This window comes from Psittacula echo, assembly GCF_963264785.1.
Source record: "Psittacula echo genome assembly, chromosome: 3".
NCBI classification, from domain to species: domain Eukaryota; kingdom Metazoa; phylum Chordata; class Aves; order Psittaciformes; family Psittacidae; genus Psittacula; species Psittacula echo.
In genome coordinates, this window is record NC_137736.1 from 59,197,890 (window position 1) to 59,213,719 (window position 15,830).

Consider the following 15,830-nt stretch of genomic DNA (forward strand, 5'->3'; position numbering starts at 1 on the left):
TTAAGTAAGATTAGTTTCTGCTGAATATTGGTGCATCTGGCAAGATCATTCGTTGTAGTGTTTTTTAGCTTTATTTGTATGTTTTGAATTTAGAATTATTTGTTCATTTCTTAATGTGTTAGAAATGTAAATGGTTAACTGAAGCATATAATACCTATCAATACACAAAAATGCAGCTTTGTCATTCTGGAGACTAACTATTTTGGTTGTACTGTTGTGTTAGTCTAACTTTTTAAGACTGAACAACAGATTTATGAGAAACCAGCTAGTACAGTTGACTTTTTAGGAAGCTCTTATGTTAAAATACCCTAATAGCCAGGTGTATTTTTTGTTCTTTAACAGATCTGCCAAAAATTTTAAATCTGCATTTATTAAATTCAGGAACAAAAGACGTGCCAATCACAGTAAGTTTTATTTCCTTTCCATTTGAAATTTTCTGCTTGAACTTACTTTCTCTTTTAGAAACTAATCATTCACAGGTTCACCATGTAAAGTTCAGAATTGGAAGATAAGTCATGTGTGACTGAAAACGTAATTTAGTAGTAAGACAAATAATCTATATGCATGGTAAAATACATTTGCTTCATACCTTTCTTCGAATGGCTGTTCTGGCATTTATGGGTTGTGCCTGTAATATCTAAGGCTCTGGAAGCTTTTATACTTGAGAACATTAACTCCTGTTCAGTGAGTGAGAGATGAATGCAGAGTCTGTGGGATTCTTTGTCCTCCTCGCACACTCCCATGAGAGTGTATAAAGTGATTGCCCAACATTATCTTTTAAGATGAGCAAGGAGTAGCTTTCAAGAGCAGACTGTAAAGTGACCTTTGTTTTCTTGGGCTTATCTGCTTTGTAGCTTGAAATAAGAAATGACTGCAAACACTTTAGAGCCCTTTACAATGAGATCACTGCAGCTGCACATATATTGCAGACAGCTTCAGAATTCTAGGTTTTGGATTTTCTACGTTCTGTTTCTATTACAGAATTTTGGCTCTGGTCTGGTAGTCTGCCTTTCTTCATTCATACCTTTTTCCTGTGTCATTTTTCTCATTGCCCACTATTTTTCTTACTTCTTCCTCTTCCCGTCTTCGTTGTTTTCCAGATTTAGTTGTATAGCTAGCCATACCTTGTTCTAGTGCACTTCAGAAAGTGTTGAAGTGTTGAAAAGAAACCAAGAGAGCCAGAAGAATGACTAAAGGATTGGCAGAAGTTTCTTGTTGAGCTCTTGGAGAACATTTCTGTGTTTCTAAAGCTTATAGCTGTGACTGTAGGGAAGGGTATTTTAATAGAAGAGGTCTAATAAAAACTTAACAAAAAAGTAGTAGAAGCTGAAGCTAGATGCATTTAAACTAGAAACAGGACACTCTTTTAGTAATGAGGATAACTTGCCACTGTGATAATAGTCCATTGCAATGTTTGCTAAGTTGTTCTTTACTAATAATTTTCAAGTGGAGAGAAACTTGCAGTGTAGCACAGGCAGAATTTACTTTATTAAAGTTCTAATGCATATGGCATTAGTGAGGTCAGATGATCCTGTAAGGTCTTTTGTGGCCATTCATGAAGGATTTTTAATGGAGAGAAAAAAAAAAAGCTCCTGCATATGATTTTTACAGTTAGAGAATTGGTAAATTTATTAAATTATTTTTCCGTCTGTCTGCTATCCTATATCGTGTCCATCTTAGGTTTGCCAGGGTTTTGCACAGGAATGGGATTTTGTGGGGTTTGTTTTGTTGGGGTTTTTTATGGTTATGTTCTTCTGGTATTTTTTTTTTTTCCCCCTGAAATGTATAGTACTTCCTGAGTGCAAATAACTGTATGTTCAAACCATCAGTATCACTTCTAACATAGCATAGTGTGTAATTCATACTCCCCCCATTTAAAAACACAACTACCCAATTTTTTTTAAGCTAGGGTCTTTGAATCATAGACTGTAAACCGTAGACTGCAGTCTATGGCTGTCATTTGATAGCCATTATACATGCCATGACGGAACTTTTCCAGGTGAATTATTCTTTTGCTGTCTATCAAAGCAGTAAATGTGGTGCACATAAGGTTCAGATATGATGTATTTTTAATGTGCCACATATGGCACATCAAGTCAATTGTTCTTCTCATTAAGGCACAACTTTGTTGTAAGTCTGTAACCTTTCTAGCATTTGAAGCACTGTGATGGTATGAATTTCTGCTGCTGTGCCAATCAGGGAATTAGAAAGTGCTGAACAAGGGTAAAGAATTTTTGGAAGGAGCCTGGTGAGTAGCTTATTTCTAGGAAAGCTTGAGAAATTTATTTCTGACCCTTTAGAGTTAGGGTTTAAAAGCAATGGGACAAAGCTCTGTGACAAATTTCATCTTAATGTCAGAAGAAAAGGCCAAGGCTATATTTAGCATATATTTAAGCTGGGTACTGGAGGAACTAAATATCTTCAGGTCATCTGTGTGTGCAAGACTGCTAATACTGTTGCCACAGTTGTAGTTGTAGTTGTTCTGCCTTTAAATACTTAGTCATGCTGTGGTCCAGCAAATTGGCAGAGGAAAATAAGAGCAAGTCACTTGACTTCCTTTTTTTGAGTTCTAAAACTCTTCAAAGAAAAGCTTCCTTAAATGCATTTTGTAGGGTTTCATCATTATTAAGGAGAATCATGTTTATTCATGACTGGATGAACTGATGCAGCATGGATGAACATGATGCAGCAATTAAGCCATGTTGTCAAAAATCTAGTAACTATAGATTGTTGAGCTCTTTATACCTTCTCTAGTACAAAAATCTTGTGTTTCCTTAAGACAGTTTAAGCCCATTTGACTATTAAAAGCAGAGGTGCACTTCAAAATTTGAGCTCCTGAATCTTCAGGACAGCCATATATCGGAGCTGAGTTCTGTCAGTTTGAAGATAAGTGTTTGTGTAAGAAAGTATTTACATAAATCTGTCACAATTCACATACTTCAGAGTAGATTTTTTTTGTTTCTCTTCACAACCTGCAAGAAGTAGTTTACTTCTGCATTGAGTTTTCAGTCTGCACGTGTCTCAAAGTTACCAAGTGAAAGTTACCTTAAAGGATTAAAATCTAGTAGGTAGTGGCTGTTCTAAATGGTGCTTTATGGTGAAAGTGAGCTTTAGTTAGTTGTGTGTCCTTGTTTAAACTGAAGGCCAAGTTATTACTGACAAAATAATTGTGTCTGTAAAAGCAAATAAAACCATACAGAGGTGATTCTGACACAAATGGAATCAGCCTTAGTCTGCTGCCTGTAGCCACAGGGCTTTTTCCCTCTTGCAGCATGGCAGCTGTGTCTTTACTATCTGTAAAGTAGAAGTCTACAGCCTGCTCAGTCTTTAGAGCAACATACTAGGTGGGCAAGACAAAACTACTTTCAGAAGCTAGCTGACAGGTAAACAGTGTGGATGAACATGTGCCAGTGTTTCAACCCATACTCTTCTCCTCTTTAGTTTATTAGAATAGGTGTAGTCAGAGAGTCTTTAAACCTTTGAAGTCTTTCCCAGTTACTGCTGCAATAGCACAAAGCTATCTTCCCTTTCTGTGTTTTCCAAGAACATTTAAGGTTACAATTTTATGGTTTTATGCTAAATATTGACTGCATTTTCATACAGCAGGGTCAGGAATCTGGACTGGGATGCACTCCATGGGAGAGTCAAATGTTACTGAAGTGTATCTGTTTAAAATCCTTCTTCCGCACAGAAGTTGCTGTTAGGAGATTTTCTGAGAGAATTGGTGATATTAAATTCTTGATGGAACTTGTTTTGCCTGTATCCTCATGACCTGTCTGTATTTGATAATTCTTAAGGCACATCTCAGGACAGATTTTGCTTGGGCTTTATTTGATATAGGTTAAAATTTGGGGAAAGTGAAGTTGAAAGGATTCTTAAGGATGTTTGTTTTAGTTGTATTAATTCTGTATTTCCTTTTATAGCATGCAGTCAAGCAACAAATGAGAAATTACAGTTAAGAAATTTTCAACAAAACAGTGTGAATTCTTTCCTTAACTGAATTCATTAGCTGTAGACATTTTGGTTAAATACATCTAGGATGTTACACTTGTCGTTTAAGTGAAACCTGCCAGGTTTCTGGCAACAGACTGTCCTTGTATTTTCAATTTGATTTACTAAATGAAATCAGCATAATTTGAAACTTCAATAATCAAAAAGCAGGCTCTTGCATGAGAAGTGCTAGAAATGGTTATGCTTTCTGCTATGCAAAAGTTGGGAACTTGATTGCAGCTTTGGTTTCGTCTGCTTTAAGAGCTTTTATTTTTAAAGATACCTCAAGATCTCAGATACATAGCATGGATTTTCATTAGAATAAAATGGTGATAATTATGAACTGCCTCATTAAGAGAAATAGCAAATATTTGCACTATGTGTATGCAGATGGCTGGCAAAGGTCAGTGCTATAAATCCAAAATACAGAACTTCTAGTTGAGCTAACAGAGATTATTCATTAGCTGCAGGAGCAGTGCTGCCGATTTCCTCTGAGGATCATGTGGTCTGCAGAACTTAATTATGTATGCATGATTTTATGGCTTTAATTTACAATCAAGGACAGCTTAGCTTGAAAGAACTGTTACTGGTTTGTGTCACTAGCTTTCCCCTTGCTCCTCTCTGACCAAGAACGGCTCAGTTGCATATGAAGCAGGTGCTAAACCTCTGTAGCCCAGCATAAGGTAAACCAGCACTTATTTTGTTTCCCTAATACAGCATCCTGTGATTTGTGGCAGCTTAACAGCTGCTGTACGAGCAACTGAGCTGTTCTTACAGCAGGAGAAGACATCTGGGGACGAGAAGTCACGACAGCCATCCTAATTTTAAGCAAAACAAGAGCTAGAGTATTTAAATGCTCTATGCCCAGATTCTCCCATGGAATTTAGATAAAGATTTTGCTAGCACTCTTTATAGAGTTTTCAGATGTTGACATGGAATCCATAATTGTGCTGCATAGTTATGAGTATCTCTACAAATCATCTCTGCCTGATAACTGACACAATTGCTATTCTAGTAATGGCCAATTTACCTTTTTCATTTTTAGTTTAAAACAGTAATCCTCAGATACAAAAGGTGATCTTGTAAAGTGTTGGTATAGAACGAGTGCCATCTCAGATTTGCAAAACCATTTTCTATGCAGTTTGGTAGAGTTTGGGGGCTTGGGGTTTTTTTGGTGTGGCAGCTCTGCAGATAGCATGGGATCAGAGACAAGATAGATGTCTATATCAGCTCTAGTAATTACACAAGTCAAGAGCTTTGTTAATGCGTGCACCAGAAGTAAATAATCTAGCTAGTGTAACCCTGCAGCAATGAGACAAAAAAATAAATACTAATTTAAATAAAGCTTATTTTCTATTTTATTAAGATGTTTCTGGCTATATTCTCATTTCATCGTGCATTCCCATGCAGAACTCTGTTGTCCACTTTACTGCATGCAGACTGAGTAATTTGCAGAACTAGAAAGAAGTTTGAAAGCCTCTTTATAATGTTGCTTTATTATAGGAAAGACAGGCCTGTAGGAACTCAGCCAAAACTAGTTGCAGTTGTATCACTTTGAAGGATATGTGAAGGCTTTATAGTGTGTTAATGATGATAAATTTACTTCCTATTTTGACTGTTTGCAGAGTGTTAGACCTACACCACAGAATGAAGCTATTACAGTACATTTCAAGCCAGTTACGTTAAAAGCCTCTGAAAGTAAATATACCAAAGTTGCAAGTATTAGCTTTGATGGTAAGTACTACTGTCGTCTTAGAACTTTTCAAGTGATTCTTAAAACTTTTTGAAATGTCATGAATTATTTTTACTCTCTTAACAAAATGTTATTTATAATTTTGAGAAGGAAATGGAATTTTCCTACCTGGAAAAAGCTTACAGTTCTTCTACCTTCAGTTATTTCTGAAGGGATTGTCTGATCATAATCAGCAGGTAACTTAGACTGGTAAATACTGGTGAGAAGAGAAGGAATTCTTAATTCTTCTATTAAAAAAATTTCTCTATTTTTAAAAATAATAAGCATTATTTTTATGTTAAGACACTGATTATTTAAAATACATTATTAGTCTAAATAGAGATTTAGTTTTGATGAAAGCAAACCAGGATGCGTTCCTCACAGTAATGCATATTAGAAGAGATTGCCCTTTGATCCTTACAAAGTTTAAAAAAGAATCCAAAGTCTTATTTCTAAATTTTATTTTGGAATGCCCATGGAAACAAAGCTCTGTCGTGCTCTTGAGAACCATACTGTGAAAGGTGGCTTATTTGATTTTGCTATCTTGAATTCATGTTTAAGAAAAAGGGAGGTGAAGGTGGAAAAACCTTTTACTGGTACCTTTCCTACAAAGATATGTTATGCATGTTGATACTGACTTTCACTTGTATCTTCATGGAAGAAGTGTTCTGTTATTTTCCTCCTATACAGTACGACTGTAAACACTGTGCTGATATTTTGTAGGAAAGGGACCTCCATTTTTATAGGTGTTCTAATTAGCTATCAGAATGATGTTACTACTTCAGGGTATTTGCTAGTGCTGTAAGTTTTTCTGCCTGGATTGCTCAAAAATGGAAGTTTATAGATGCAATGTTTTTCATTTCAGATGTAATTTTAGAAGTTGTATGGATAGAGAGGAGCTTGTTAGTTCTTGTTTGTACATGGATTCCAATTCTATTTCTGTAAAGTTTAGCATGTCTTTGATTTCTTTGTAATTAAAATGTCCTTGCCCAAAGTCTTGCTCGTCTGGTAGTTCTAAGTGAGGAGCCTGTTCATCTCAAGTTTATGTTAGTAGAGGTATATATATATATTTTATATCTTGAAGTGGGGAATTCAGCTCACCTGGGATCTGAGTTATGCTCTGGACATAGCATCATAGAATCATGTGTCCAAGTTACGTATTTTACAGAAACAGCCAGGCTTTGCTATCATAGATAAGCTTACTTACTTAGGCAGATCAGCTAACTGGTGTTAAAGGGGAGGAATTCAGAACTCTGAACTCCGACTTCCTAGACTTACTCCGTGTCAGTTGCATACTGAAAAGTCCTCAAGATCTGTTTTTCTTCTGAGCTAGCTCTGTGCTTTTATTCTTCTACCCATGCTGGTCTAACCTAATAGATTTTTTGGGTTTTTGTGGGGGTTTTTTTTGTTTTTTTTTTTTTTTTTTTTTTTTTTTTGTTCCTTGTCTGCTTTAACAAACTTCTTATATTCTTACGTGCACAGCATCAAAAGCAAAAAAGGCATCACAGTCTTCTGGGAAAATAACTGTTAAAGCAAAAGAGAAGAGCTACTCTAAACTTGAAATACCGTATCAAGCAGAAGTGCTGGATGGGTAAGCTTACAGTAATTGAGCACAGTTCAAAAACTGAATGCTGTATATTAGCAGATGTAGCAGGGAATTTAGCCATTTCAGGGAGAGAGGGGTTATAAAGAATTAATACCCAGGTTTTCTCAATCTGGAGCTCCTTTAGAAGAGCAATTACTTGTTTGAATTTTTCAGGTTTTACAGTAGAAGGTGAGGTGGTCTTAGTTTAATGCATAAGCTAGTTTCAGGGCTTGGGTTCAAAGTGACTTTAGTGAGTTGTTTTTTTCAGAGCAGTTTGAGGGTGCAGATGACACAGTTTAAAAATGCAGTACTGGAAATTTTTCCAGTTTTGCATTTGCTGTTCTTTCACTTTATGAAATAAGGGTGGAGAAAATGGTTTTAATCAAAAAAGAATTGTCAGGGCTTCCTTATTTTTGATATTTATTTACAAAGTGTGGCAAAGTTGACTTGTAGAATACTGTTGAAATCCAGTGTGCAACTTTATCAACAGAACTGACAGAGTATTTGAAAGGCAAACAAACTAAACCTTACCTATCAGAATTTCTGTGCTGTGGATGGCTGATTTGGTTAATAAGGAATATGCATGATTTGCAGACCATCTTAATACTTAAACACTTGTTTTTATTCTTCTTAATGTGCTGATTTATGTATTCTTATCTTGTTTGAATTCCTGAATGATCAATGTACCTGCAAATGCTAATAATATAGTTTCAGCATGCAGTGGGATATGTACCTTTTTTGCTGTTTTATTAATTGAATTTTAGTCTTTTGTGCAAGAAAACCACTGCATGTTTGAGGAAAGCCTTCGTTTTTCTCATACTGTTTTTTTTTTTTTTAAAATAGATATTTAGGATTTGATCATGCTGCCACACTGTTTCACATCCGTGACAGTGCTGCTGATTCCGTGGAAAGACTGATCTATCTAACAAACACATTCAGTTTTGCAGTCCTTATACATGATGTTGTGCTACCAGAAGAAGCAAAACCAATGTTTAAAGTAAGCCCCATTTCAGTGAACATTTTTTTACCTAATAGTAAACATTTAAATGTCCTGCACTTTGTTAAATTGTAACATTGATCTTCATTGTTCACTGATCTAGGTGCAGAACTTCAGTAAACCGGTCTTAATTCCGCCTAATGAATCCAGATATATTTTTACACTTCATTTTATGCCTTCCACATCATCTGTTCACATAGATAATAATATTTTACTTATCACCAATGCTTCTAAATTTAACCTACCTGTCAGAGCATACACAGGATTTTTAGATGTAAGTATTTTCCCTTTCTATTTTCTGTAGGTATTTTAGTCTAATTAGAGGCAGACTTCATAGGACTGTTTTAATTCTTTATTCTATTTCTATGGGAGGATGGGGTTTTTAATTTCAAAATGATTTTACCAATCATTTACCAAAAATGATTTTCCTCAAACAGCTTTGGGCACTGCTGAAAAATTCTTTTGTTCCCTTTAGTTTTACATACAAAATGTACAGAATTTTGAGATTGTCCCAGTACTGCTGTATTAGATTTATTAATGCATTTGTTAATGAGCTTTGAGTTTGAGCACGTTTTTCTATTTAGCTTATGCTAGAATTCCTTTATCACTTTTTCTAGTACTTTGTACTGCCTCCAAAAACTGAGGAACGGTTTATAGATTTTGGCATATTGAGTGCAACAGAAGCTACGAGCATTTTATTTGCAGTCATCAACAGCAATCCAATAGAGGTAAGGATGGATTTATTTTTAGTTTGCCATTTAAAAAATCTACATCAGTGTTGTTACTGAAAACGCTCCCTTTTGTTCTTTTTAAGCTGGCTATAAGAAGTTGGCATATTATAGGGGATGGTTTGGCCATAGAACTTCTGACCACTGAAAAGGGAAACAGAACAACAATAATTGCAAACCACCATGAGCTACAAAATGTTAGTGCGTCTGATCAGTCTTCAGTAAGTAATCCTTTGAATCATTGCTTAAAGCTAGATTTAGGAGGGGGGAAAATAAACACAAATCTCCGCAACTGCTTGCAGCTTTGTTTTACCGGGGGGAAGAAGGATATGAATTCTTAATTTTTGTCTGAATTTGACTATGCTAAAGCATATAGAATTTTAATGATTTATTTTTAGGAAGCAATATTATGTTCAGATTGGTTGGATTTTGAAAGGGGAAGCCTCAGAAACAGTAACTTCAGTACCCTCGGATGATGCTCATTATTTGTGAGGAGTGGAATTTATCACCTCAAGGAATCAATAATTTTTGTGCTAGTATCTTACATGTTTGAATTTTTCTATTTACCACTGACAGTTATTTCAGTTGGATTTTGATTCACTTAAAAGAAATAAGATGATGTTGGGTATGTTTTTTAGTGAATTTTCTTTCCGTGTAATGAAATACTCTTTCTGCCATTTACAGGTGATACTAGCATCGGGTTATTATGCTGTGTTTAGAGTAAAACTAATAGCAAAAGAACTTGAAGGAATTCATGACGGAGCTGTACAAATCACGACGGATTATGAGGTATATTGGTTGTATATTCATGAGTGTTGCCCATATGATTTTTTTTAAGTGCCCAGTTTGTAAATGTGAAGTTTTAAGAGTTGTATTAGTGGGCAGATTGCAATATAGAGAGAAGTTTAGGTTGAAAGGGACCTCTGGAGATCAAGTTACCTCTGCAAGTTAGCCTCATGTCAAACAACAGTAATGCTACTTATGCTGTGTCTTCTCTGAAGGAATAAAGAATGATATTCATTATGATTTTCATCTGGCTTTCAGAAATATTCATTTAAATCTGACCCAGTGTTTTGAGGCATGGGTTCATCAATGACTTGACACATGCTCAAAGCATCAATGCATGGATCTTTTGGCATAACACATGCTGACAATGTACTTTTGGGTACGTTATCATTTACTGAAATTGAAATATAATTTCAGAGGGGGTTTTTGTGTCAAAACCCGATGTGAAAGTTGTTTTGGAGAAATTACACTTTGCTGACAGTTGATGAAACAGAGTCCTTACACCAAGATTAATAAGGGAGAGAAGAACAACCAGTAAATATTTAACTTTTTATCCCTTCCCTGTTAATAAATTATTTTTCAAAAGAGAGATTCTAATACATAATGGAATATGTATTAAATATCTTTGAGTGATACAGGTAGGGGGAAAAAAAGTGGCATGACTTATGAAGTCAGAACTTATTGTATGGTTCTGATGAAGCTACAAAAAAGGGGAAATGCCCAATTTCTGCCAGTTGGCTGTGATTTTTAAGCTTTTTTGGTTTTTTTAATATGTTCGTTCAGGTATGTGACCCTTCAGTTATAGAATCTATGTAAGCTATATTTATATACCTTTATGTATATATGTATGATATAAAAAGACAGCTTTAATAAAACAGAGAAAGGATCTCATTGCCATCCCTTTCACTCTCCTGTTTTCTAAGTCTACATCTATTTTGCAGTCTTACCATGACTACTTATGTTGTCTTCCCTCATACTCACTTAGTTTAAAGATGTTATCCTCCTGTGTTCCAACAAAGTAAGCCCCATTCAAGTGAGACCTATATAATACCCCACTGGAGAGCTTCTATTTTAACTGTGCTTTTCTTTTACATACAGAATAGTGCTAAGTATGACTGAGCAAAGGTGTGCTTCCTGGTGATATGGAGTGACTGTTCTGAATATGATGTATTGAAATCATATCTTCATGTTCTAAATGTGTATATAAGCCTAGACTGCATTAATTGTAGAGCTTCAGGGGTTGTTATTCTGTCCAGTTTAAAAGTGGAAGAGATGTTTAAAGGCTGAAATTAAAATATTTTTTCAAAACTTATTTGTTCTTTTCCCCCCAGATTTTAACCATACCAGTGAAGGCAGTGATTGCTGTAGGCTCGCTGACCTGCTCCCCCAAACATGTTTTTCTTCCACCTTCTTTTCCGGTAAGAGGATTGGGTCATAGCATTTCATGTTTCCGTGCTGTGTTCTTATTTATATTATTTATATTATGTTCTCTTTAAGAGAAACCACTGTCTTGAGTTGTTTCATGTCAAATTGCTGGAACAATTGTGCTACTGAACTGTTATGGTTCAGTTTGTCACTAGTTTTGGCTGGGTTTTTAGTTTTTTTCATTTCCCCCCCCAACATGAGTTATCCTTACATCCTCTCTACTGCCCACTTGAATGGGATCATGGAATACTGATATGATCCCAAACTTGATTTCTTTGCAGCTTCATTGTGACATAGCTGAGGTCGCAGGTTATTATTAATTTGTGTTATTTAGCACCAAGAGTAGGAGAGAGATGAAACTACACAAATGCATTTTTCAAATTCAGGTGTAATACCAAAGACAACAAAGTCAGTTAATTAACTGGTGTCTTAGTATAAGAAGTCCTTAGTCTCTGTGGAAGTATTACTGTAGTCCTTCCACTCTGAAAGCAGATCTCTGGAGGGTGCATGGTAAAGTACATGAACAAGAAATCAAGCAAGCCATGTGGGCCTGCAGCTCTCTGCCAAAATATGTAATGGTTATTTTCATGCCTGCTCCTGCAGTAGTGTTTATTCAGTGAGTGCTGAAAGCAGCTTCTTTGCTCAGGGCTACAGACGCAGGCAGTAAGCTATTAACCACATAATACTTGTTCTCACTTGGCATTCAGAATAACCAGAGAAGCATAGGCAGTCAAAGTATATTGACTTTGCAGTTGGTATTTCATTGAAGTTTGAACTTTGTGACTTTCTGATTAGTGGGGAATGTAATATGATGGAAAATCATAGGGAAAATAATAGGAAAATCAACAGATTGAAAACTGGGGCGAGGGAGGGAAGTAGCAAAAAGAGATGGCAGTTTTCTGAAAGGATAAAACTAACTCCATGCATGTTGGGGGAAATGGATTTTGCTTCTTGCTGTCCTTTATAGTCTGTCTGTTGTAGAGCACTCCGTTCTCACCTCCTCTTCCAGTAGTTCCTTCGTGTGTCCTGCTTACCTTACCTTTGTGCACTCTCAAATAGTAATTTTTTACTAGCACTTTACTAAATGCTTTACCTCATGTCTAGTAGATAAATGGTAAATTTTTGGCAAAGTAATGCACTAATCTTATCGGAGGGAGATAGGTCAGACAGCAGGACTTGAGTAAATCGTTGCTGCATTTGCCCCATTATCTCCCTTCTGTGCTCCCACTTCACAATTTGTTCTGAAGTCTTTTGCTACTCTTGAGATCAAATGGTCATGCCCACAGTTGCAAAGATCACTTGTTCTTTTTTGTCTTGAGGATCTGTATTTTCTCTTTGACTATATGGCCTCACCGTTATATGAATATTTATTGCACTGACTACTGTATCTGTAACCTCATCTACGAGCTGCTTGATAAGCCTTTCATAAACTGAAGTAACTTAAAGGTCTGTTTCCTTTTCACTAAAAAGAGAGCAATTTCTATATTCTGTATCCTAATTTGATTTGATTTGATTCCTGGCAAAATCATTGTCCCTCTTGAATGCCACATGAAAATACTTTGTTCCATGTTGGGCCACAAGGCAGTAATTTTATTTAAATCTGTGCTTTATTTTGGTCTAACTGGAATTGCTGAAGAGCTTCTCAGTGTATCTTAGTATATGCCCAAGGTCTTGGTCAGCTTCATTTTGTTTTGTTTTGGCAGGTACTACTACTTGTAGCACCTGTTTCTCAGCCCCTAAGCCATAGCTGTCATCATTCTTTCTCATCCCCAGACTGCTGTGGTTTTTATTGGTTTCATGCTCTTCTCTAGTAGTTTGCACATTATTATTCATTCAGGGGACCTTTGGCTTCCAGCATTTTGTTCGGGGGTGTAGATTCAGATGTAATTATCACCTTTGACAAGATTCTAGACTGTTTTCTTTGTTTAAGCCCCAAGCTTTTCAGAGCAGTCAGCTTCACTTACTACTTATTAGCTCTTTTGATATTTGAGAACATTGACAGCAGTCTTCCTTTTTCTTAGATTCATTTAAAACTAAACTTGTGATCACTGAATTCATGATACTCTTACATGTAGTTGTTTTGTAATGCCTCCATTACTTATGACAATAAGTGTAAAATAGCATCAGTTCTTCATGTTTCAGTGTTGGAAGAGGCATTTGACAGCTATAAGGTCCAGGAATAACTAGGCACTACAATTTCAGTAACACTTGATTTCAGTTCGTACCTGGGATGTAATCCTTTTGCAGCTGCCCGGTTCCCAGTGCTGGCTTTAGAATTTTAGTGTATTTGCACCTAAGTGTGATTTCTGGTATTCTGTCAAAGTCTGTCAGCAGTACACTGACAGTGTATACAGGCCTTGTAAAGAGCAGTGTCTTGATTTAAACAGATCTTAACTGCATTGATTTGTGCTTTATAATGGCATTTTCAGTTCACAGTGCTGCCTCTCAACTCTTCCCTGGTCAAAGCTCATCTTTGAGTACCTGTATGTTAAGTAGCTTTGTTCTGTTTTTTTATTACTGATGGGTAAAGACTTCCCTTATCTGTTGTTTCATGTCTAAATGCTGCATAAGGGCATTAGTAAAATACTGTTGATTTATTCTACAGAGCTTAACAAACCTTTATGTTGCCCAGTTGATGGTAGTTTGTTACTCATAGAATTCCACAGTTGAGGCTCAGGTATACCTCCTATTCAGCTTTTAACAAGACTGTACTGTTTAGAGATTTATTCTTGTAGTTGCTTTCCCTCTGCAGTTGCTATTCTTGAGACTGTTATAGTATGTGACTATTTCCTGAGGCCACAGGCAGATTGAGCCTGCAGAAGTGCACCTCTCCCATCTCTCCACTTCAGTCGTGACCTTAGAGAAATTTTTAAAAAGCTGAAAGTGTTGATTTAAGGGGAACATGAGAAACTCCAGTCGTGTTCATTAGAAAATAGTCTTGAGTATTTAAATTTGCTTGTATTCCTTTAGTTTATAGAAACCTGGATTCTTGTCAGTGGTCCCGAGTTGTGCATTTCCATTGTTTGGTTTGGTTTGCTTTTTATTTATTGTTTATTCTCTACTTGTCAGGGTTTGGTTTTGAGATAAGGCAAAAAACATGGCTATGGAATCATGTATTTACAAGTGAGAGTGGGGGGAGAGCTTGAGCATTGTAGTGATCCAGATCATGACGAACAATTAAACTACATGTTCTATGGGAGTGAGAAGGAGGGTTGTACCTGTCTTCTTAAATGCCCTCTGTCACCTGTAGTGTTTGTAACCTGTAGCTTTACTACTAAAGTTCCTTTCAGGTTCTTTCTAAATACCAACAACTATATACTGGGTCTCTTACAAGAAGCTTGTTTCCCTTTTGTAATAGGAGGCTCAGAAAACAGAAGTTTGTCTTTTGCCATTCCTCCTCTGCTATTTTTTTAACACGATTTGATTAAGCAGAACTCATGTCGCAGCTCTTCGAGACATTTAAGGTGTACTTAATTTTGAAAGAGGGATAAATTGTGTTTGGAAGCAGATGGAGGAGAGAATAGAACTTCACAGAAACTTACCTTGAAGTGTTACAAGTGGCTTTTTTTTTTTTTCTTTTAAGATAGCATAATTAAAAGTCTCAGTTTAACATTTCCCCTCTGCTGTGGTCTTTGCCAGCCTGCAGAAGTGAATACATATGCATATCCTGCAGACTTTCTTCATCCTTTCTTTTCTTTAGGGGAAAGTGGTTCACCACAGCCTGAACATCATGAACTCCTTTTCTCAGAAAGTGAAAATACAACACATACGCTCCCTGACAGAAGATGTAAGGTTTTATTATAAAAGACTAAAAAGCAATAAGGAAGATTTAGAGCCCGGAAAAAAGTCAAAGGTTTGCTTATGCCTCATTTCTACATGTGTACAAGTTCTCTCTTATATATACCATATGTTAAGCTTCATTGGTCATCAGAAATCTTATTTCTTTTGTTTTCCTTTGGTCATTAGATTTACTGTGCTGTTTCTTAGTTGATCTGTTCTTACCTGTTTTGCAGATTGCAAACATTTATTTTGATCCTGGTTTACAATGTGGAGATCGTTGTTATGTAGGATTGCCTTTCCTATCTAAATGTAAGTAATTTCAACTTTAATAAAGCCTTAAAGTTTTCTCTGTAAGCAGTGATTTTACATGAAGAGTTTAAAATTACATTATTTCTTAAAGCGGAATCTAAAGCTCAGCACAGCATAGCAATGCAAGAAGATGCATGGGATTCTGACTGGGATTTGCATGAGAACTTATTCAAAGAATGGACAGAAATTAAAGAGAACTCAAGCCATAGGTAAGTATTTTGTCCCTGTTACTTTCTCAAGCCTTAAATCACAAGATAATTCTGTGTATGTGTGCTTTTACAAAATATAAGGTTCCTTAATGTTGCAGTGCTCTTTGAGAGGGGAGGGGGCCAGGAAGGAGTTACTTGGCTTTCTCTGCAAAACCTCTAATGAGAATATTTTAGAAGTTTAAAAAGGAGTACTAATTTCCTGAAGTCAGACATGTCAGTTCCTTTCCACTGGCTTATGCTGCAGTTGTTGAAAACATGGCAGCAGCAAGGCAGTCTCTGCTCTGCAAAA

General features: G+C 36.1%; 1 protein-coding gene across 8 annotated transcripts in view; it reads left to right on the forward strand.

Moving 5' to 3' along the window:
* Nucleotides 1-15,830, forward strand: part of TMEM131 (transmembrane protein 131) — a 100,650-nt gene that overhangs the window by 57,121 nt on the left and 27,699 nt on the right. For 5 of the 8 annotated variants that reach the window (XM_080613351.1, XM_080613352.1, XM_080613357.1 and 2 more), the window contains exons 11-22: nucleotides 343-404; nucleotides 5,616-5,724; nucleotides 7,205-7,313; nucleotides 8,151-8,304; nucleotides 8,408-8,578; nucleotides 8,922-9,032; nucleotides 9,119-9,253; nucleotides 9,717-9,821; nucleotides 11,150-11,236; nucleotides 14,944-15,096; nucleotides 15,257-15,332; nucleotides 15,424-15,541. In XM_080613351.1, coding sequence (XP_080469477.1) covers nucleotides 343-404; nucleotides 5,616-5,724; nucleotides 7,205-7,313; nucleotides 8,151-8,304; nucleotides 8,408-8,578; nucleotides 8,922-9,032; nucleotides 9,119-9,253; nucleotides 9,717-9,821; nucleotides 11,150-11,236; nucleotides 14,944-15,096; nucleotides 15,257-15,332; nucleotides 15,424-15,541 — 1,390 coding nt within the window. The remainder of the gene's footprint in view (nucleotides 1-342; nucleotides 405-5,615; nucleotides 5,725-7,204; nucleotides 7,314-8,150; nucleotides 8,305-8,407; nucleotides 8,579-8,921; nucleotides 9,033-9,118; nucleotides 9,254-9,716; nucleotides 9,822-11,149; nucleotides 11,237-14,943; nucleotides 15,097-15,256; nucleotides 15,333-15,423; nucleotides 15,542-15,830) is intronic. The other 3 variants (XM_080613353.1, XM_080613354.1, XM_080613355.1) reach the window with 3 other exon arrangements.